At 35.5% G+C, this 25,008-nt stretch overlaps 1 protein-coding gene across 1 annotated transcript in view; it reads left to right on the top strand.

Moving 5' to 3' along the window:
- The window catches only part of THSD7A (thrombospondin type 1 domain containing 7A), a gene marked incomplete at its 3' end in the record, with an annotated part of 198,809 nt that overhangs the window by 125,760 nt on the left and 48,041 nt on the right, over positions 1 to 25,008 (top strand). The window contains exon 7 of the mRNA XM_008072891.2: positions 21,423 to 21,617. Within this exon, the coding sequence (XP_008071082.2) occupies positions 21,423 to 21,617 (195 nt within the window). The remainder of the gene's footprint in view (positions 1 to 21,422; positions 21,618 to 25,008) is intronic.

Genomic DNA, 25,008 nt, shown 5'->3' with positions numbered 1-25,008 from the left:
TTTTTTCTTAAGTCTAGTATTATTCCACTGTATGCATATGCCACATTTTCTTTATCCATCCATTTTTTATACTTAGATTGTTTCTGCATCTAGGCTATTGTGAATAATGTCGCAATGAACATGGTAGTGCTTATATCTCTTTGAGATACTGATTTCTGTTTTGGGGAAAAATTACCCAGAAGTGGAGTTACGGCATCATGTGATAGTTCTATATTTAATTTTTTGGTGAACGTCCATACCATTTCTCGTAGCAGCCACACCATTTTGCATTCATTCCAATCAATAGTGTCCAAAGTTTCCAATTTCTCCATGTTCTTGCCAGCACTTAACTTTTGCTTTTGCTTTTTTAAAATAATAGCCATCTTTACAGGTATAAGGCTCTATCTCATTTTGATTTGTATTCCCCTGATGATTAGAGACATTGAGGATTATCTGGAGAAATGTCTACCAATGCAAGTCCTTAGCCCATTTTGTCATTGGGCTATTAATTTATTTTTTGGTTTTTTTTTTTCTGCTGTTGAGTTGTAGCAGTCCCTTATATATTTTAGAGATGAACCTTTCACCCGATATATTGTTTTTAAATATTTTCTCCCTTTCCCTAAGTTGTCTTAATAAATTATTGAAGATCTACAATAAAAAGTGAAGACTCCTTTCACTATGCATATAAACAGAAACATGAACGCTTTCATAATATTTAATCATTTTATGGCAAAATAAACCATATTAGTAATATTAACTGTATTAGTTATCCATTTCTATGTGACAACTTTAGTGGTTAAAACAACAAACATTACCTCACAAAGTCAGTGAACTTGTAGAGCTTTAAAACTAATATCATCTGAAATTGAAGAATTCAAAATAAGAATAATACTTTTATGGCAGTAGTGGGAAACTGCCAGGAGGGTGGGCAGGACTGGCAGTAGTGAGAATCTGCCGGGGAACGGGGGCACACCTCATCAACAAGGGATCCTGCATAATGAACCTTTGTATACCTAACCCTGAATTGTACCCCACATCTTTAAAATTAAAAGTTTTTAAAAAGAATAATACTTTTGCTAGTTATTTCATATGCAACTATGAAATGTAAGCAATTGTTTGAAGAATAAATAAGAACCACAAATTTATGGATTTATCAAAGTGTTCATGCATACATATTTCCCAGATAGTAGTTTTAGATTGTCATAGCATAAAGTATAAAGTCATTGAGGCTCTTTCTTTGAATTATCTTAGATAGGTTATAATTACATTGATTTTTGTATAATAGAAGGCTTTATATTAAACTTTTAAGGTAAGTTCACCCCAGGAGAAAATTAAAACAATATCCCTTATAAAATACAGTCTTTGAATTGCTCTTTACATTATCTTAAAGCTCGTCTAACTTGCTTTTCAAAAATTCCAACTTACTTCAAGTCTCATAGTACTTTATTATGACTGCCTAAAGTCTTTAAGTATCATGTTCACTTATTTATTCAGCAAATATTTAATGAGTATGTACTATGTGTCAGGCACTTTTTAAAATCACTAGCCCTACAGTCATGAGAGAGGAAGAGATAATATCCATGGCCTGGTAGAACTTCTAGTTTAGGGGGAGGATATAAAAAATAAACATGCAAAAAGATATAATGCATCACCAACATATGGAAATTGTCAAAAGTGCTGGAAACTATAAAAAAGATTGGTATGGTGATGGAAATTGATAGGTAGCGAGAATAGTATGTAGCCGTAATGGTCAGGCAAGGACTCTCTAAGGTAGTGATCCCCCACCTTTTTGGCATCAGCAACTGGTTTTGTGGAAGACAGTTTTTCCATGGGAGGTGGGAGTGGGGGGGAGGCGATGGTGGGGATTGATCATCGGGCATTAGATTCTCATAAAGAGCAGGCAACCTTGATCCCTCACATGAGCAGTTCATGGTAGGGTTTGTGCTCCTATGAGAATCGAATGCCCCTGCTGATCTGACAGAAGATGAAGCTCCACTGCTCGCCCCCCACCTTCTCCTGTGCCGTCCAGTTCCTAACAGGCCATGGACTGGTTAAGAACCCTGTTCTAAGAAGAAGAAAGTTAAATGAAAAATGTCCAGCGTTTACTTATTAGTGAGAACATGTGTTACTATAAGAGAGGGATTGGCAGTAACTGGATATTGCTGGGGTGGAGGTGGGGGAGGGACACAACATCAATAAGGGCACCTGACCTCAAACCAGGCAAAGAGAGGACCAAAGGGAGGCCCAGACTTTACCTGTACAATGTCCACTTGTATGCCTAATCCTGAATTGTACCCCGCATCGTTAAAATAAAATATATTAAAATAATAAGAATAAACAAACAAAAATATACCATTAAACAAAATAAATAAATAAAGTTAAATGGAGACTTGACATCAGAGAGCAAGCTGCATATCAGAATTTGCAGAATAAGCAAGTATCAGAGAAGAAAGTGTTACAACTAGAAGGGAGAGTCCAGATAGCAGAATGCTGAACGTGTTCTGGGAGTAGAGAAAGGCCAGGGTGGCTGAGACTAAATAAGGGAGAAGGAGAAGGGTGGAAGTGGCCAAGAAGCAGATCATACAGAGCCTTTTAAAATTTGGAAAGTAATCCCACACTCATGGGAAGCCACTGGAAGGCTTCAGCAGAGAAGGACGTGATCTAAACTATGTCTTAAAATGATTATTCTGATGACGGAGTGGCAAACATACTGCAAGAGAGCAAACGTGAAGCCAGAACATAGAAAGTGACCAAATCAGTAATGGAATGATCAGGATGCAAATAAAACCAAATGCCAATAAAAGCCACATAAAGCAAGTCAAGTTCTTACAATGCATGACAGAATACATTCTCTCTGATTAATAAAATGGTTAACTGACAAAAAAATTTTTTTTTAAATGTCAAAACACTTGTAGGGCCCCTTGATGAGGCTAATTTTATCTGTGTATTCTGACGCCACTGCTTTATTCCCATCTCAGTGACTCTGCTGCTCCTGGATAGTCTCTTGACCTCCTTTTTTTTCTGTATTGTCTTCATAAAATCATATTTAAATTGCCCCAGAGATACTTTAGAAAACAGGTGCTCTCTGTAAAGCACTCTGAGAGTCTCCATCCCATAAGTTCAGAGTCTTATCCTGTCACATGACTACCAGAAGAAGAAACCAGATAACAAGCCCCGTGGATATATAAATCTCAAGGCACAGTACTGTCCTAGTAATGCAGGAACTGTACAGATGGTGGTCGGTTAGTATATTTGGTTTCCTAATTATTCTGAATCCTTACCTCACTTTTGAACATGTAGAATTTTCCATAACCCTATTCACTGAATACCCCAGTGTTACATGAATTCCTATTCTTCACTCTAATGGAAGGATTATCCTCCTTGAACCCACCCAGTCTTTTTATTCTCTAGTGTAAATTATCTTGTGTATTTAATTGTTTTCCTTAAATGTATGTTTAAAATATCTGCTTTTAATTTAGATGTTTCTATTCTTGGCAAGGCTTTTATTCCCAACTCAAGTGTAAGAACCACTTTGCCTTCTTTCCTTTATCTTCTACTCAGATCTTTTGAGTTAAAAAATTTAAAAAAAAAAAAAAAAAACCTTTACAATGTAATGTTAGGTTTTAGATACATAAGTTGTAGCTGAGTTATTTTAAGTACTTAAATCATTGTTATTTTATGTTGAAAAGGCAAAAGGAAGTTGAACTAATGAATATTTGTAATGAGTAACCACTTATTTGTAAAACATTTTGAGGGAAGAATGGGGACAAATGATAACATTAGCTATAGGATTTTAATTGTTATTTTCTTTTATCAAAGAATTTAGTTTGTTGGTATTCAAAATACCCAGTTCATCCTTTTAAGGCATAATTTAGTTTGTCATCTTTGAAAACTTCATGAATTCAGGACTTTTCCTAAGCAATGCTATTCCTATTAAATCTGTTCAACTGTTCACTGAACCAATAGAGAATGTGATGACAATTGAATTGACAATCAGTAATTTTGAAATATACCTGCATCTCTAATTGCTTTATATATACTGCAAAGGTAGAATGTACCTGGACAGTTATTCTTAAGATAAACATTTTGGGAGTAGAGCATGTTATTATGTATTAAAAATTATTGGCAGTACATTACACTACAAAAATGTGTTTTCCAAAAGCATAATCAATGTTTTCCATGATATTTTGAAGTGATATTGGATGGAGAATTACTGTTTTCTCAGGAATTACCTTATTCCTTTATTATTATTATTTTAGAGTTGTGGGGTACAAATGAGGGTTTGCTACAAAAGTAGACTGCATGTAGGTGAAGTTTGGCCTTCTAGCTGGCCCTCTCTCCCCTTGGTGGTGGATCAGGTAATCATTGTGTTGCTACATGCCCCCTCTCTCCTCTCTCCCTCCCTCCCCTAGCAGTGCCCAATGTCTGTCAATCCAACTCTAGTGTGGGGTGTGACCAGTGGTCAGAGCTTGCTTATGAGTGAGAACATGCAGTCTTCAGTTCTTTGTTTCTGTGATAGTTCACTTAGTATAATAGTCTTCAGCTGCATTCAAGTTACTGCCATGATTTTGTTCTCCTTTATGATTGTGTGGTATTCCATCGTGTGTATATATCACATTTTCTTTATCCAGTCCACTCTCGATGGGCATCTGGATTGGTTCTATGTTTTTGCTATTGTGAACAGTGCAGCAATAAACATGCATATGCAGGTGTCTTTTTGGTAGAGTTATGTTCCGTGGGGTGTATTCCCAGGAGAGGGGTTAATGGATTGTATGGAAGCTCAAGTTTTAGTTAATTTCAAAATCATCACACTGCTTTCCATAGAGGCTGAGCTAACTTACATTCCCACAAACAGTGCAGAATGTTCCCTTTTCTCCACAACTGCGCCAGCACCTGTTGTTTTTTGACTTGATAATGATGGCCATCCTTACCGGCATTAGGTGTTATCTCATTTTAGTTTTGATTTGCATTTCTCTGATGATTAGAGAGGCTATGCATCTTTTCATATGTTTGTTGTCTGTGCGTATGTCTTTCTTTGAGAAGTATCTATTCCAAATGCCCTCTGTAGAAGTGGAACGGGGTACATTTCTATCAATACCATTAGTTTTACATTTGAGAGATACAACAAAACATCTTGCCTATCTCAGCAGATACATGTCTATTAAAATTACCTTATTGATTTATGCTGGATAGTTTAGTTTCTGGATTCATAGCATCTGTGTTGTCTTTTGTAATAAAGTTTCATAATTGCATGCCTTTAGTTTCTTTATCTACCTAGATTCAGTGATTGTTGACTTTGGGTCTACTCTTGGTTGGCTATGTTTCTTCATGTGTTTCATTTTGTTTTCAAGAAAATTTGATTGTATAGTTTTAACCCATGCATGCTTTTTTATTTCATCTATATGGTTTCCTCACTTGTAAAAGTATGATAAAATTTCCTGCTTCTAAACGTTTGTGTATACAAATTACATAGCCATGGGTACCCGGCCCTTGGGAGATGTGTAATTTATTTATGTTTCCTTGGTGCATTGGATAGTCAAGCACAATGACATGGAAGGATATTTATAATCTCCAGCATAATAATTTGACCTCACACATGAAATAATAACAAGTGTTCCAGCCCTTAATCCCAGTTCATATGGTCCCTGCATACCCAATTCTCTCATCAGCTTGTGGCATGACCTTGGGCAAGTTTTTTCTGTATTATGAGCCTCATTTTCTCATCCTTAAACTAGATCACCTCTCACATCTTTTCTTTCCACATTTCTCTGATTGTACGCACACAATAGTGTTTCATTGGAGAATCATAAGAGAAGTCAGATAAATTAAGCAAGTTTTCCGCACTGCTGAGAGAGACAACACAGTATAAATATAGGCATATTAATCAACTACTATGCCTAGTTCCCTGATTTATAATATGGATATATTAGGAAATTATATTAGTTAAAACCTATAAAACACTTAGTGCCTAGTACCTGGCAAGGTACAATAAAAATGACCCTAATTGTTAGTTCCCTATTATGATCTTATATTCATGCCTTATAGACTGGAAATCAGGAATATAGTATTCACATATGAACTGTATATTTCTGACTCTGTAGAATTTACTACTTTAAAAATTCATGATACTAGTAGACTAGCTGACAAGATTCTCCCATTTGGGTTTCTATTAGTATTCTTTTCATTGACTTAACTTGTCTAAAAATCTTCACTCGCAAATCCCCTAATATTTTGATTCTGGGTATTTCATCTCTTTCCTTTTCCCCCCTGGCTTTGTAAGTTCATTCAAACCCAAGCAAAGTAGTTTAGTATTCCTACCCTCGGGGTAAAGACTTCAAAAGTCTCAGTACATTATGTATGGAGCTCATTCTGCCCGCATCATCTCTCCTTGTTTGATCACAAAAGCAGCCTCTATTCCGTCTTTCACGTGTACACATAAGCCAAACAGTTTTTAAGATTTTTCTAGTTCAATAGTAGTTTTGATTTTTTAAAACTACTAATTCTAGAGAGTAGTATCTTGATGTATTCTAGAGAGTAGTATCTTGATGTATAATGCTTGAAGATATAGTTTTACAATAGAAAGTCTTCAAACTGATTTTGTGTTATCTTCACTGATGCTGTTTTAGCTACTACTGTAGAGTTGGGAGATAAAAGTGCTGTCAGTTTGTAAGTGAATGTGATAATGATGTTCTCAGTATCCCAACTGACTTTTAGCAAAAAGTCCAAGTGTGAGTACTCCTTATTTCTCTTATCTATTTGCTTATTCAGTTTTTATTAACATTTGTTCTTATATGTGCATATAGAGTCTTCCTAAAGCTTATTTACCTAGTTGCTGAATTTGTCTGAGCCACAGATTATGCAAGTATGACATAAAACAGCACATACATGCAGAGTGTTAAATATAAACCAAAAGGTTAAATTATAAATCAGATAAAATTTTATCAGAATAAGCAATGCTTTCTAAGCGAGACCTTTTTTAAAGCTTTTCTCATGAATGTAATATTTCTGACAATTTATCAAGCTACAAGTTTGGGGAAAAAAAACACACCAAAGGTCAAGTTGCTCATAAAAGCATTACTGAAATGTCAGAAACAATTACATTGCACAGAAGAATAAACCCCCAAAGAAATTAAACATTTGTTTATGAAACGTCGTCTCTGTGCTGTGATTTCATTTCCCAAAGTCATACTATTGATGATTTCCAAATTTTAAAATGCTGTATAAAGTTGATACATTTAAGGGTAGATTATGCTCTGAAAGAAAAAAGAAAAGTATGTTTTGAAAAATACTCTATTATAAACATTTAGGTAAAATATATAAGATAATTTATCAACTTTTATCAAGTGCCTACAAGATGCGTGATCCTGGAAATTCTCTTGTTATGATGGAGACAACATAGACTTTGGAGTTTAGAAATATGGGCTTGAAATCCTGACTATGCTACTAAATAATTGGTGACTTTGGGCAGCAGAAAAACATTTCTAGTGGATCCTCTATTTTAAATGCTATAAAATGCAGTTTTAGAAAAATTTCCCACTTGAATTACTGTATGAATGTGTTTGAATCTAGTAGATGAAACAGGTATTCAAAAGTGTTATTTTCTTTACATTCAACTTTGAATACAATGATCAGTGTATAACTAATAGATTTTTAAGCAGGAAAGCAACAGGGTGAAAGAAATAAGCTATTTTACCTAGAATTTCAGTCATAGGTAGATTCATGTTGGGGAGAAATTTGAGTCTCAATCCTGTATGTTTTTTATGTTTTTTAAATTATTTATTTTTAAATTATAATTGAAACAGTGAAAATTAAGAGAGCAGGACTTATAAAGAAATGACTTATTATACCCAGGGGTTTTATTCATAATATTTAACCAAGTATTCACTGACTAAGGCACAAGCACTGACCAATCAGAATAGATGGCTTTACCAAGTGGCTTTGTTTTTACAAACAATATGTCTGTATCTACACAAGCCAGCACATGCCAACTGGATATAAGCAGCATATTTGCAACAGAAAATGTACAGTATATATTAGCCTAATCCAACTGCATTTCAGTTTTAGAGAATATTAGTGGGGATTTTTCTTTTAAATGAGAGAGTAAGTATTCTCTAAAATTGAAACATATATTTGTTTTTAGATTGTGGGTCAAATTATACTAAGTGTGTACTGATATAAATCTGTGCATTTGTGTGTTTCTCCAGAGCAGCTATTGTATTTTATTGACGCATGATTAAATAGTCCTCCTAAAACTCATCAAAATACCTTTCAAACTTGATACTATCCCCAAATGTTCCTATCAGGGCATTGCTACTATGAAACTTCATTACCTTGTCTGTTCATAGAAGACCATGAAATAAGAGACCAGTCTAGTTTACTTATGTCTCTTCAAAATACCTAAATAATTGCTTCAACTTAGAGCATGAAATGAAAAACAAAAATGAACTATTGAGACAAATTTAAATGATACAATAGGCCAACATTATTTATTTTTAATTAATAGTTATAGATAAATTCTAGTTACAAATATGACTATGAGAATTTGATTTGAACTATTAACCCTTCCTTCTTGCATATTGGAGTTTAGGCAGGAATGAATAGCTTGAGTAGTTCCCAAATACTAATGCATTAGAATCACTGAGGGACATTTAAAAAATAAATGATCCTAATAACTTCCTCTGTGCATCCAATTGAGTAGCTCTCTGATAGAAGCTGAAGAGAGAAATATTTAGAAACTTACCATCAAGTTTGAAACACATGAACTAGACTAATTTTTTTTAAATCTTGTGTAGGATACTTGTTCTCTCTGTCCTTTAATTTTAACATATGTTGACTGGTTCTTGAGTTCCATTTTGGCCTATCCCAGACTAACCAACTCTTTTTTTTATCAGTACAGAAATGAGCATTTTATAGAACTCTTAGCCTTGCTTTCATTAATATTAATATTCATTGCTTTCATTAATATTAATATTCATTAATCATGGTTTGAGTTGGTTTGATTTTAACAGATACTTTCTATCTCATTTACCAAGCAGATGCTGCCCTTTCTTCATAAGCTATGTACATTTTTATCACTAACTCTTATGATTGCTGTTAACTCTGAGATGGCCCAGAGAAACTTTTTGTAAATTGTGTTAACTGTTGATGACATGGGCTGGGAATTCCTAACACATTTGTGGCTCCCAATATGGAAAAGAACAGCTTTCAGACCAATTAATAGAACACTCCCCCATCACTGAACTTTCATTTTCCATAGGAATTTTTTTCCCTATGATTTGGTAGCAGACATTCCACTATGACTGTGAAGACTAAAGAATCAGGCTACGATTTACTCAGCTGTAGCTCTTAGCCTAGTCTTTATGGTTTGAACTTCTCAGTGTTTCTACATAAGGAGTCATCAGAGGACAGAGCAGAAGGTCTTGGAAAAGTTTAATGGTGATGATTAATTCTTTGAATTAGTTTCTGCTTCAATGTCTTCCCATGTAGACCAATTTTCTACATTTATATTGCTCTCTCATCCTCATTTTCAATTGTCTAAATTCTGTTCTTTCAAAATGCTGTTCAGATTCCACTGCCTTAAAAATGTTTTCTCTAATCACTTCATCAATCCACAATCTCCATCAGCGAGCCAAAATTTTACACTGTGTTTACTGGGAGGTGTATGTTCTTATGAGATAAAAATAATGTGTCTAAGTCATTTGGTCTTCTTACTAGTCCTAGCATAATTCCAAAGTCAAATATAGGTCCATTTAAATTGTTTTATGATTTCCCCGTTGCTCAATAGACTTGTTTGCATGTTGTGATCTTGTAATAACTTTCTGTGGGTTATGTGAAATGGCTATGCTTTCTTTTTATTTTTATGACTATTAAAGAGATACCAAATAGTTGAAGTATATAAGGAGTGGCAGTAATAATTGTTTTAAGCAAGAAAATTTACAAATTGAAATTGGTTTTAAACCTAGCCCTAAAGGCTTGCTAAAGACATAGAGTCAGACTTTTCCAGGCCATGGGATCCACTGTGCCTTTTCTTGTTGCAACTATACTCAGAGCATGGAAAATGGGCTTGCTAGACAAGGTATGTCAAGTGGGGGCAGATGGTGGAATGTCTTAAAACACAACAGACATGAATGCATCCTTGATCAGAAGAACCATGGGGAGTCCTTAGAGGGTATGATGTAGTCACAGCAGTGTGGTTAGCAGGCTATTTGGTTGATAATTTTCAGGACAGATTGGAAGTGTGAAAATCCCGCAGAAAAAGAATGTGAGGGAACTAAGACTTAAAGAAAAAAAGAAAGAAAAAAAAACCACTCCAAGGGCCTTCGCCCACAAAGAGCTCTGCATGGTTCCGTGAGGAACTGAACCTCATCTAGAACCTTAAGATGCCTTAGTATGATGGGGGAAAGATCAACACAGGAGTTGGATTTCATCCCAAAGTAAGTGAAATTCTATAAAAGTACTTTGGGTGGAGCCATCTATTTACATAAACTCTTAAATTAAGTAAGCCAGTAGAGATGTGACTGAGTGATTATATTGATTAGCCCTTCCGAATGACCCTAATATATACTTTCTCTCATTTGGTAGCATAATTTCTCTCATTTACTACTGCAAAGTGACTCAGTGAAACTACATTATAGCATTTTCAGGAGAAGCTAGTTTTTCTTCTTGTCTAGAAGTTGATGGAGAGGCTTTGATGCCTCTAAGTAGTTGTGTACAGCTGTTGAACTTACACTTTCTAAAAGTTCATGTTAATTATTTGGTCCATAGGAGGAAAAGGGAGGAAAGGAGCTTTATGGGATGCCACGTGTCTTGGTATTCCTGCTGGTTACCATGAGCTAAGTATTCTGTAGTTTAACTTCCATTCACAATTTTTTATTGAGGTCCAAAAATATTTACAACCCAACTCTAAACAATTTTCAAAATATGAACTGTAACATTTAATAATGATAGTTCCAGGCATGTGGGGGAGAAAAAAATAATAATCATAGTTCCAACAGTTATCTTTTCCTGGGATTTCTGTATTTTCTCACTACCTTAGTACTTTAACAGTAAAAAACACAAAATGACTGAATGATCAAGATTACGCTCTTAGTCTAGTACAGTGATATTTTGCAGTACTTTTTTGCAAGTTCACGTGTAAGCAAAACTAGGAGACAAAAAGAGTTAGCACATCAATTCAAGTTCATTGGCACACAGGGGACTTAGAATGAAGCAGATCCATTCCCATAGTGCTATGGGAAGGTGGTCAGTGCCTCCACTGCCAGGGTTGATGGAAGTAAGCACAGTATTGTTAGTTTGGACATTTTTAAACTACGTACCAAACACTGCTACACATGTCATTAAACGCTGTTCTCATTTCATATGCATAGCAATATTATGAGTGCTAGCTAGTCTTATCCTTCATCTGAGCTTCAGGCAACTAAATTTCAGAACAGTTAAATAATCTGCTCAAGGGCACACAGGTGGAAGTTGGAAACCAGAATTTGAACCAGGACACTTTGAATTCTAGTTACTAAACCAGTAAGTTTGGAGTAAATGAAAATTAGCACTGCAGTTAAGTTCCAGCTCAGAAACAATGAGGAAATGAAGTCACAAGAAAGAACTATTCAAGAATAAAGATATGAAACAAGTCTAGGGGGAAAATGAATAAAACTTTGTTTATATCTCAGATAATGCCAGGGGTCAAGTTATTATTTGAATTTTCTAGAATTTCTAAGGGACTTTCTGTAAACATTTGTCAGTTCATTTTTTAGTCACTGAAAATAAACAAAACAGGATGAACTGGAACATTCAGGCAGACAAAAATATAATAGGAAAGAAGTATTAATTTCAGTTAAATGAAGTTAAAAAACACTTCTCAACCTTTATTTCAAAGTGCACAGACTTTCAGTTATACCTATATCATATTGCACTTAGAAAACATGCAGCAAAATATGAGTCATGATCGTTGGCATTAAATAGGAGCAGAAATTATGGGTCCCATGTCGAACCTTACAGAGTACAAGAACGCCCTTTTTTACTAACTTCAAATTAAATTTTTTTTTATTTTTAATTTTAAAGATGTGATCAAGTGAAATTCTTAACCAGCGCTACTAAGAAAGGAAGTAATAGAAGTTTTAATAACGAATATTTTCCTAATGCCCTACTCACTAAGGGCAATTTATATCATGGGTGGCTTGAGTTCAATGAATCAAGAAGATGAAAAGTTATGGTTGAATTTAGCCAGAAATTTCCATCATATATTTACCATAAATCATGTTACTTACTACTACTTGTTTTAATGAGGGCTACCTCCAGAATGAAGTCAAAGGTCGTATTACTGATTACATCACAGCCTGGACTACGAAGTGGATGCCACCAGGAGAAGGAAATTCTCGGGGTCACCTGACTAATTTTGCTAGGCTTACGAAGGAATGAAAATGACCAGAGACTTGAGAGAGCAAAACAAAGAAAGGTGACAGGGAAGAGATCATAGTGGGATCTTAAAAGACAAACTTATTTAGAAAACAGAGGGCTTTGAAGAAGATGACGAGAAAGAAGGAAAACCCTGGAAATATATCACAATGTTAATATCCTAGATTGCTTAAAGATATTTAAAAGTCCATAGGTAAATAAATAGTTGGAAAAGAGAAAGAGAAGCCTAAAGATAATATTCATATTGTAAAATGAAAAAGGTTTGTTAAGGTAAAAATTGTATCAAAGTTAAACAAGCAAAGAACAATGTATTTGAGGTTGTTATAATAGGAAGGGATTGAATTCAACTTGGCAGAAACAAACGGCAGAGACATTTTTAAGTGCTGGAGTGAGCTAGTGGAAAATGTACTAGAGAACATTAGAGGCAGGGTGACCAATGGGCTGTGCCAAGCCATCGGGCTATTCCTGAGTTTGCAAATGCTTTTCTCTGTGATTAGACCATCTGTGTTTGCTGGTAGGCAGCCATGGAAGTTAGGCACCTCAAACAGAGACTAGAAGACCAGAGCATGCTCTCCTTCAGTGTTTCAAAGACATGGTTTCCATTTCCTTGAGAAAGACAATTCCTGGGCTGTTAACCTGGTGGAGCCTGGGAGAATATTTACATACATTTCAATGGGGCAGAGAAAGAATTTATAATTGCAAGTTTTGTTTTATTTTGTTTTTTAATAAATGCTCTGAAAAACAAGATGCCAGGAGCCTCTAGTCATGAAAAAACCTGTGTTCAGTCAATAAATGTTTAAGGCATCTTGGTCAGGTTCTAGTAAACTAACAATTGGAAATGTATAAACATCAGTGCTTTTTATCAGAAAAGCAGTGTTTTTTTTCTTCCTCCAATAAATATTTACTCGAAAGTGACAGTGACTGAACCAAGGACTTCTAATACGAAGACATTAAATAAGACAAAAATGTTTGGCCAGAAAGTTCTCATAGGCTAATTGGATGAAGTTGAGTAAATAGACAACTAGAAAAAGTTTTTAAGATGATATAATCTCCAGTGCTGTGGGAGCGAGAGGGTAGAATACAGCTCCATCTGGAAAATTTGAGAAAGTCAAGGAAGGTTCACAGAAAAAAAAAAAAAAAAAACAAGCTCTAAAGGATGACCCACAAGAAGATGGGGCCACCGTGCCTGGAGAAGTGTTTTCCCAATTGCAGAGGAGTGAAAAGTCAACTTGTCAGTTCACAGAAAAATAAGTAGCTTTCTTTGGGTAGAACAGAGGGAAAAGATGAGTCAGTGACAGAAGAGGAGGGTTTTTCTGTGCTCTGATAAGGAACTTGGCCTTCAGTGACTATGTATTGGAGAAACTATAATATTCAGATTTTCATGTTAGAAACACACCCTAGAGGTCAGAATCATTGATGAGCTGCAGAGGAAATGGATACAGCAGAATCCCAGAGGAAAGTGCAGAGGTCTGGGGAGAACATGCATTCAAGATTGGACAAATCAGACGCACTACGTAGATGTACAGCAGAAAAATGAGGGGATTAAAATTTTGATTTAGAAACTTCCTATTTAAAGTGAAGAGATGTGTTGTTTCTCTTCAGAGAGGAGAATGAAGAATAAAGTCTAAGGCTCAATTCATGGTCTTCTACTTCAGTAACCTGAGAGTGATTCTGGGCCTGCATAGCCTATGGTTGTTGTAGAGTCTAAATAAGATGGTTTTATGCAAATGTTTTCCAGAAAAACCCATGCAAATATGAGTCTCCATTCTTTTCCCGCATTCTTCATTCCTTTAGAATGTTTATTGGTTATCAGTATATAAGTTCACATGTAAATGAAGATTGGCACTATCAAAAGTCTGTGAATTTTTAAGACAATTTCTGAAGAACACAAAAACTATCAAAACGTAAAAATAATTCTCAGCGCTACTGTGGATTTCGAATGGTTCTGGCAAGAGAAATCGAACCCCCAAATTAAAATACTAGGAACTCTCTAAATAGTGTGCATTTTCATCTTGGCCCTTTGTCTGGTTTCTCTCTGCTTCAATTTCTCCTTTCTGCTTTCCCCCTTTTCAACTCCATTATATTGATGAGTTTTGATTTTGCAGTGGAAGTGCTTTACACAGACTGTTAAAATCAACCATAAACCTATACATTTCTATTAGCTGAAAAAAAATCAGAGTAATTCAAGAGGCAATTAAGGAATGGTGCTAAGCAGCACGTTTATGTTTTGTATTAAAATACAATTGATTATATGTCGATGTATAAAATTTTACGTTCTTGACTTGGTTCCTAAACTGTAAAACTTTTGAAAAACCATGACTTAATCCTTTATTTTTCATTTAGGCTCTAACACAATGAATGCAATAAACTTTCAGTTTATACTTTTACCAAGAAGGAATGTATATTCTCTGATCTCAATTCTCATTTTGTGTTAGGTCTATGGAAACCTTCATGAATTTTTATTATAATTACCTCACACAGATGTTCTATTTTCTTATCCTGATGATAAAAGTCACAGTAGGAAAAAAGGGGGCTAAAAGTTTAGAAGAGTTCATGTAAGAGTTTGGTGATGTTCATGAAAATATACAAAACAAGGGGACATTTGGGAATTACTTTAAATTGTCAAAATATATATTGAAGTTTATTAAATGATGGTTATATTCTTAAAATTACATTTGTGATAGAAAAATTAAGTGGGGGAATACCAACTTAAACATTTAAATCTCATTTTGAGTTCTTGCATAGGGTATCCCAAAGACATTTAAACAAAATATGCTTCCACTAAGACTAAGTAAAGCAAAAATTGTCAGATGTAGAAAATGGTTTACTTATTTAGCTCTGTATTATATATTTTATGCAAAATATACCTTTTTGCAGGTTTGGTCAAAATACCCAGATCTTTGTGGATGAAAAAAGCAAGCTATATAAATGCAAAGCATTCCTTTGAAACAGTTTATTTTTGGTAAATATATGCCAAAAAAAGATAGTACATTTAATATACAAAAGCAAGTATGAGAAGGATTCTAAATGTTTATGACATCACAATTAGAATTTAGCTAAGAAATGTCTTCAGAGAGACAAAAGCAGAAAAGCAAGTTGCACTAGCTTGGGCCTACATCAATCACAGCAGTGATCATCGAATGTGCCCATTCAGATTGAATGAGATGCACACTCAGATAAATTCTCAGATAGTTCTATAGTGGGGACATCTGGTGGGTTGAATATGTCCTAACAGTAGGGCAGCTGATATGGAAAAGTGTAATTTCCAAAGTGCTAAGCAACAAAATTTCCCTTTGTCTATATGGAAGAGTATAAATTAACGTGATTTACCCCTATGTATTCTCTGAAATAATGTCATGCCACACAATTCTTATGCAAACAAAATTAAGTTTATCAGTCCAAAACAAATTTGAGTGTAAGGAAGAGAGATGGAATTATTTTCTGCTATTCTTATATGACTTTATTTCCAGGGTCACTTATACTAAAAGTAAGATAAAATTAATAGCCTCATAAAGTGGCTAGAGATGACGTCATGGAGTTGTCTATGGTAGCCATAGACACAACTATTTCTTTTTACTTTACTTTATTTTATTTTATTACCTAATATTTGCCAGATGACGTATACCTGGAATACTAGAGACTTCGCTTAAAAAGAGCACAGCTCCTAAGGGTTTCAGTTAGCTGAGTTGATTAAAGCATTTATTGAAAGTGAACTCAAAGATTTAAATGATTCCACATTCTCATAGATTCATTGCTGTTTGTTCAGTGACTGTGAGCCAAAACATGTCACCCTGCACGTGTCAACAGTACGTATCTTTGTATTTGAAGCAGTGTGTGGCTGGCACCACACATCATTGTGTTAAGAAGCCATTTGAGAGTGCCCATTTCTTGACTTCTTTAGAGACAAAGCTTATCCATTATTTGCTCACTTTACATCTTAAGTTCTGTCTACCACACCAGTAAAAAGTAGACTAGGGAATTGCTTAGAACTTAATTCAAATTGCTGCTCTTTTAGCCAGACTTTTAGCTAATTGAGATAGTGACTTAAACTTCTCAAATTTCAGTTTTCTTTAAAGTAAAAAATAGTTACCAATACCTACGAGGCAGGACCCAAAACATCTGGACTTTATTTATAAAAAATTGTGTATTTATTCTTGCATGTTTAAACTTCAGTCACCTTCAAAGTACTGTCTGTTTGATGTAATACACACATCGAGATGCTTTTTCCACTCTTCAAATTAGTTGATGCCTTTTGGTGCTTCTGCAGTTTTTGTTTCACTTTCAGCAAACTATTTTTCTTTGAGAACTTTTTTCATCCAGAGAAACAAAAAAAGGCACTGGGACCAAGATCAGGTGAATAGGGTACAGGGTTCATGCCCTTTTTTATCAAAAACTGCTGAACACCCAGTGCAGTGTGGTCAGGTGCATTGTCATGGTGGAAGAACCGATGCTTCTTCTGCAAATCTTTTCACAACTTTCTCAAAACCTCCAGATAAAATTTTTGATGGACTGTTTGATCCAGAGAAACAAATTCAGAGTGTACTGCAAGGGTCCTGCCCTTCAAAAGATAATTCCAGATATTTGGGGGGGAATCCCTTTTCATATGTCAAAAGGTTATTATGAGAATTTGCTGAGATGATGTACACAGCATTCATAGAACAGTGCCTGACAAAAGGTGAACCTTCAGAATGAATATTTTCCACCTCTGTATGAAGGGAAATATAAACAGAAGCTGGTAGAGAAGTACATGACATTAGATATAAAAGACAGATTAATTCATTTTATACAGCTGCCCTTTCAAGAGTCAGTCTGGTTCTAATCAGACCAGAAGATATCAAACACAGAAAAATTCTAGAGCAATGCTTCTTATTTGATGTGCATATAAGTCACTTGGGGATCTTTATTTAAAATACGCATTCCGATTTAGTGGGTGGGATCTGAGAGGCTGCATTTCCAGCAAACTCCAGGTGATACTGATGCTGATATCCACAGACTACACTTCAGCAAGGTCCTATAGGACTTCAGAGTATGATAATATAAGAAATACTGGGCCAAGGTGAGAGTATTGCCTGAGTCCGGAGGTTCAAGACCAGCCTGGGCAACTTGGTGAGACCTCATCTCTACAATAAATGAAAAAGTTAGCCAACCATGGTAGCGTGTACCTGTAGTTCCAGTTACTTGGAAGGCTGAGGCTGAAGGGTCGCCTGAGCCCAGCAGGTCGAGGATGCAGTGGCTATGAGTATGCCACTGCACTCCAGCCTGGGTGACAGAGTGAGACTCCAACTCAAAAAAAAAAAAAAGAAAAGAAAAAAAAGAAATACTGTACTTAGATCCTTTTTTGTCTAGACTATCATTCTGTTTCCTAGCGCAACCACTAAAATTTATTTATTTATCTATATACTTATTTATCTATTGAGACAGGATTTCATGCTTTTGCCCAGGCTGGAGTGCAGTGGTATGATGCAATCCTGGCTCACTGCAGCCTTGACCTCCTGGACTCAAGTGAATCTCCCTCCCCAGCTTCCTGAGTAGCTGGAACTACAGAGCTGTGCCACTTGGCGTTTTTGTTTTTGTTTTTGTTTTTTTTGGTCCAGACTGGTCTTGAACTCCTAGGCTCAAGTGATCCTCCCACCTCAGCCTCCCAAAATCCTGGAATTACAAGCGTTAGCTACTGCACCTAGCCCTAATTTATTCATTTTTTTTTTTTTAACAAAAAATGATTTAGTGCAACTACGTGTCAATCACTATTCTAAAAAGCAAGACAGATAAGGATCCTTCCCTCTAGGGGAAGGGTCAGACAGTAAGCATGCAAACAATTATTAAAATAGGTTCTAGTGGTCATTAAAACTATAACAAAAATAAGCTAAGGTGACTGGGAGAGTATGTATGGTCAAGGAAATTTCCTCTAAGGAGGAGAAAATTGAGCTAAAACCTGAATGTTGAGAAACTGGCCTCGGTGAAGACCTGAAATTTTCATACAAAGAGAAGAGAAATTGGAAAACCCTGAGGCAACAATGATCTTGGTTTGTAGGAGGGAGAAAAAGCCATTGTGGCTAGAACATAAACCGCTTTAATGTGAATGTGGGAAGAGATCAGAGGGGAAAGAGTACAAAATCACACCAGGCAGGAGTAGGAGAGTGCAGAACTCTCTCCCAAACTACCAGGGAGAGCTCAGAAGTTGCATCTGAGATAGGTCTTAACAGCTCCAAAGAAGATTACAATGTGCCCTTGGGGTGGAAGGAATGTGCCTACAGGAAATACACCTGCCTAAGCAGAACAAGATTAGTGAAACAAAGTTTGACTAAGGCATGGGACACAGATGAAAAAAAGTAGTAACTTAAAAGACAAAAAAGTCAAAATTGTACATCTTTGGGGTCTGCATTACAACAAACAGAAATACGTCACTTCTGCCAGGCAAGCTACTCTAATAGCATGCTTGTAGCAACCTCTCGATTACCACAGAATAAATTAAATTTTTCTAGGTAGAAATGACTGGGTAACTATTAGAGAAGACATAAAACCTTAACTCTTGTTACCGATAGGCTATGGTACCAAACTTTCTTTGCTTTCCACAGAATATTGGAACCAAAAGAGAAAGAGGGTAGATGGTACAATAAAAGATAGCAATGAAAGGAATAAGCTATGTGCAAGCTCCCTTGCAGTAAGAAAAAGTTTAGAAGAAAAAAGAGTGATCATTATGTAAATCATAAAATATTAAATGCCTTATACTATAATGACTATATTGACTTTTGCACTCTGTCTACCTACCTACTGTATCTACAATCTATGTAGCATATTGTTTTATGGGGGTATGTGTCAAACCCCAAATCTGATAGAAGCATAATTTAAAAGAGATCCCATAGATTAGAGTAACTTAAAGAGAATGAATGATATAAGGTTGATTCAACTGTAATTTTAGTGAGGCTCCCTTGCTTACTGTTGAGGAAGTCTAATGATTTAAGGTCTTGCAATCTTGAGGCTATTAACATGTAAGTGCACATCCATTGAATTGACTTCTGATTTTGTGTAATAATTCAAGGTCCTACAAACTGGTAGCTATTAACATGTTAGAGCATTTCCAATTGACTCCTGATTTTCTGTCTTGTTTTTCAAATATATGAATAAAGGAGTATGTATTAAACTAATGCTCTTCACCGTACATCAGTGAAAAATAGCTTGGAGTTTTGTGTTCAGTAGCCTTAAGGAAGGGCAACGTTGGTCACCCTTTCTCACCTGAATGTTTAATTCTTTAATATATTCATCCAGAATTATGGTGCTATTTTAAGGCAAAATAGCAGCTTAATGTTTGCTTGTTTGTATATTGCTTCATTCTGTTCCTTTGACCTCATTAGCACTCTATGTTAACCAACAAAGCCACAGAGTTCAGGATTTTTCTCATAGTCTCTTTTGGTCATTAATTTATAATTCTGGTGGTTATCTTTGGCATTTATTAACAACAAAATATTTATTTCTCATTGGCCTTTGGACTGTCTCATTTCATTCATTCAACACATATTAAATGAGTGTCAACTTTGTGTCAGTCTCGGAGTTTTAAGGGCTAAGGGAGCAGGGAGATAAGGCTAGGAAGGAAGATGAGAGCCAGGTCACTTGAGGTCTGGTAAGCTTTTAAGAAATCTAGTCTTTATCTTAAAAGCTGTAGGAAACCAGTGAAGAGTTTTAAGCACTGGAGTGACATATCTTACTTCTACTGTTTTTTTCTCTGTCTTATTTCCCTCCCTCTCCCACTGTGACCATCTTAATTTGTAGCTTTACAATGCTATCCTATCATTTACATTTCCTGGCAATTTCCAACAAACTATTTTTTTATGAAAGAAAAAGTTTGCCAAGTGTACAAAAATAACTTATTTGAAAGACACAAGAATGTTTGTAAATAGATACTCGTAAAAATTTGTTCATGAAAACATGACAGATGCTTTGGATAAAGTGATTATTTATTTGTAAATCTTATCTCCAATAAAGGAATAAAGAGGGGAACATACTTCATTGATGTTCCTTAGGGCACATCTGAGAAAATAGAGATTATTTATTGGGCAGGAATCTATAGCATAAAAATAGTTTCAACAATGTGCTTGATCTAACCACCTACGCTTCTGATTATATAAGAAGCCTCTCATAGGGATATATGTGTGTATGAGAGGAGACCCAAATAAACCCAGAATTACATTTTGGAGGGTGGGCACTGCTAAGTAAGTGTTTCTAAGAACCCATCAACATCACTGTACCAGCCAGCATTGTTGAGAGAGGCTATATTAGGCTTCAGTAAAGTTTTGCGGGGAGATTCTTTCAAATGTATTTGCCCATTTCATGATGGGTGACTTACAAGCACACTTGCCCACACACTGCTGAGTGTTTGGTTACAACAGCAGGTGAACTGTGCCCCATCTTCCCTGTGCACCTGATCTTGCCCCAAGCGATTTCTTTGTTTGTTTGTTTGTTTCCCTGGATGATAAAAGTCCTCAAAGGGAAATGTTTTGCCAACAAGGAAAGGTGAAACAAAAATAGCAGAAGCACTTAAAGGCATCAAAGCTGTTAAGTTCAAAACCCATTTTAGGCCATTGCATTACTAGATGCTGGTGCCATGTTTCCTGACTCTGACCCCCTTCCCTAGCTTGGGAGGTGACTCTCTCTCCTCTCTCTCTCTCTCTCTCTAATTTACTTTTTAAATAAACAATATTTTCCAATCTAAAAAGAAAAAACCTGTTTTGAACAGTGAAAAAAGCATCTTGTGTATTGCACCAAACGGAGAGTACACTGAAGGTGACTGAAGCTTAACCATGTAAGAATAAATACACAATATTTTATAAACAAATTTTGGATACCCCTCTTGTGTGTGTGTGCTTGTTTCAGTTCTTTTAACATCTGGCTGTAGCAGGAAACCCCTCTTTGGGCTTTGTTTTTAAGTAAGAACAAAAGAAAACTAATTGAATTTATCTGGGTGCCCATATGGTTTTAACTGCTCGTTTTGCATCGATTTAACAATGATAGACTGTTGGTGATTATGTTTTGCCCAGGAGAAGAAGTTGACAGGCAGCTGTGCAGAGACGCCATCTTCCCTATCCCGGTGGCCTGTGATGCCCCATGCCCGAAGGACTGTGTGCTCAGCATGTGGTCTTCCTGGTCCTCCTGCTCCCACACCTGTTCAGGGAAAACCACCGAAGGGAAGCAGATACGCGCACGATCCATACTAGCCTATGCGGGTGAAGAAGGTAAGTCACCAGTCTCACAAGGGACCTCAATTCCTTTTGGAAGTTGGCGTGTGTCTTTTTTGTGCAGCCTGGATGATATTCTATAAAAACCAACCACCAGAAATTGAGCCATCCGAGGAAATTTAATATCTGTTGATATGTGGGGATAGTTCGATTCTATTCCCCAAAACTAATCTTGAAAATGAATATTTAATAAAGGAAGAAAGATTTTTTTTTTTAATTGGAGTCTCACTCTGTTGCCCATGTTGGAGTTCAGTGACACACTTACGGCCACTGCGGCATCAACCTGTTGGGCTCAATTGATCCTCCTGCCTTAGCCTTCCTGGTAGCTGGAACTACAGACGTGTGCCACCATGCCCAGCTAATTTTTTGATTTATTGTAGAGGCGAGGTCTTGCCAAGTTGCCCAGGCTGGTCTCGAACCCCTGGGCTCAGGCAGTCCTCTTGCCTCTACCTCCCAAAGGGCTGGGGTTACAGTCGTGAGCCACCACGCCCAGTGGGGGAAAGATTTTTAAAAGTGATTTTTAAAGTGGACTCATTTAGCTTTTTCCCATCCTCCTATTAATTCAGGTTCTTTCTAAACCAAACTGTTAGCCTTTGAAAAGGTCTGAAAATGGCTCCCAAAATTCCAAATGTTTTATTGTTTTTATTTTCTATTTCAGTAGTCACTTTTATCCTTTGAAATCTTGTCCTACCTTCCCATAAATAGGAATATATATAACCAATAATAAAGTGTATTTAAAATCTACACAAGCATAACTATTGCTTGACTAAAAAGTGCATGGATTTTCTAACATTGGGATTTCTGAACATAGGTTCTAAGACCCAGAAGTTTCATATGTAGATTGTGTTCATGTTTAAAATATATTGCTTCTAAATCACTTTATCTTATTGGGGAGTGAAGAAAGCATGTTTGTCACATATTCATACCTCACTTGCAAGTTTTATTGTCAAGAAATACAAGGTTCTGGCAATTGTCCCTCAAGCTGATATCCAAATGCTAATTTGGCCTCTGTATGACTGGGTGGTATAATATCATAATTAATCTTGTCACTCCGGAAAATAACAGAGGAGTGAGAAAAGCATAGAAGTAAATCAAGTTTGTTGACATTAAGGTTTGTTCTTTCTCGGGAATATAAGTGTATGTTATTTAAATACTATCAAGCTAAATTACCCTTCTCTTCATTTACATTTAGCATTGATAAATAATGATTTCTATTTGTAGTAAGCATACATATATATGTATCCCCCCAAATATCTAATTTAAGGAGAGTTTTGTGTTGCTTGTACCTTTTTCATCTTTCTATTTGTGAATATTTTAGTTATAATAACATGATAGTGTTCTTATTTAGTCAAACTTGCTCTGTGTAAGTAGTAACCATGTGAAAACATAGCTGCCTTGGCCTTAACACATGTTATGTGTATGTTACATGTGTGAAAATTTTTACATGTAAAAATATCAACCTAAGAGAAAATTTAGAATTTTCTTTACAGAGTCCAAAAACTTTTTCCTATCACCTTAATATAAACTTAACTATCTGCTACCAAAAAAAGTATCTATTGAACACTTTTAGAGGGAAAGTAGAAGCTTCCAGAGAGAAAGTTATATGTCCTACGTTCTCAAACAATAATTCTAACCTTGTATAGATTATATTCAGACTTTGAACTCTATCAGTTCAGATTATGTCTTGGGCTTCATTAAAATTAGATCTGTGGTCATCCTGCTTCCTCTAAATTCATTATACTCTGCAGACACTTGCTGTGTGACTAGTAATGAGTGACTTTTCACCCCCTTAGTCACACGGCAACGATTTTGCCATGCTTGCAGAACTCACCGGATCATTATTTCTGCAGACATGATGCTTCACACTGAAAGGTCATGAAATGTTTTAAAGGCAGAAATTTATGACTGCTCTTTGATATGTATCATCCAGTTAGTTTGAAAGGGTAGGGCTTAAATTTTAATTAAATTTAGTAGCTGCAAATAAGTAAGTCATGGTGAAAAATTATAGATGTTTATATAGTAAATCATAAGGAAAAGTTGTGCTGAAAAGTTCTATTTATATAGTAAATCATAAGGACATGAATTCAAAATGTAATTTTATTTTTAAGTTTTATTTTGTTCTTAGTTGACACATGATAATTGTACACATTTATGGAATACAGTGTAATGTTCATATATATATAATGTAATAATTAAATCAGGATAATTAGCATATCCATCCCCTCAAACATTAATCATTTATTGTACTGATAGCATTTGGAATACTCTCCTAGCTATTTTGAAAAATACAATATATTATTGCAAAATATAATTTTAAATAAAACCATAGAAGAAATTTTGTCACCACGAAATCTGCTCTCTTTTAATAACACTTATTAAGGTTGTTATAATTATATGAAATATCTAAGGAATTTATCTTTCAAAGCCTATTTATTTAGCATCTTTATTTTGTTTTCTAGATACTGAAACACATTTTCTCTTACCCAAAAAAAAAAATTCCTCATTCTGAGCTATTTTTTAAATGATTTAGGAACTGCGTCTGCAAAAAACTTTAAAACATGTTTCCTTACTGATTAGACAACATAATCTTACACCTAAGTAGATGTTTTTCCTCAAGAATCAGTGCTTTGTATGTGTTATAAATATTTTTAAATTTCTCTGGATCATAAAATTACCATGATAACTTTAAAGGAAATGCCACATAGGGAAAATGACATTACAGTGCTTAGACATGAAACTATATGATTTTCTGGGGAAATACCATACAGGGTAAGTCTGAGGGCAAAGTAGGTCAGGATTTATGAAATAAATGCTGCAGCCTATACTTCTGTTTATCTCAGTCAGAATGTCGCCATTAGACATTATACTGCAGATTAGATAACCCCTTATAATTAATAAGGATAGACAAGATTATGCCACAGTATAGACAGCCCAGACCTTTAAGAGTTTAAAAGAACAATGATTTACTGGTTTCTTCCTCATGGAAATTTGGCTACAGCTTTGGATAAACTACAGTTTGTCCTCCATGAAATGTCTCAACATTCCACCACCACATGAAGACCTGTTTCTACAATCTTCTTACCAGAGGAAGAAGATGCTTGGAGAGTCTGTTTATTTAAAGACATCCACAATTATATTCTTCCATCCAGAAACAATTCATGACATTTTTCACATTTCATTGTTAAAATAAGTCATGTAACTCTGTTTAGCTTCAAGGGAAAAGGGGAAAATATAATCGCAATGTGTGCCAGAAAGAAAGAAGTACTGGCTAGTGGTTTTACCCCTCATTACCTCAGCCTTCTTACTGTGTATCTGTGTATATAAGTGTCTATATCTATATTCATATCCACAGATGTATGATGAAGAACTATTCCACATGGCCCCGATC

The sequence above is a fragment of the Carlito syrichta genome, unplaced genomic scaffold, assembly GCF_000164805.1.
Source record: "Carlito syrichta isolate Samal-C Ts95f unplaced genomic scaffold, Tarsius_syrichta-2.0.1 Scaffold315494, whole genome shotgun sequence".
Classification (NCBI taxonomy): domain Eukaryota; kingdom Metazoa; phylum Chordata; class Mammalia; order Primates; family Tarsiidae; genus Carlito; species Carlito syrichta.
This window is presented reverse-complemented; position numbering and strand designations above follow the sequence as displayed.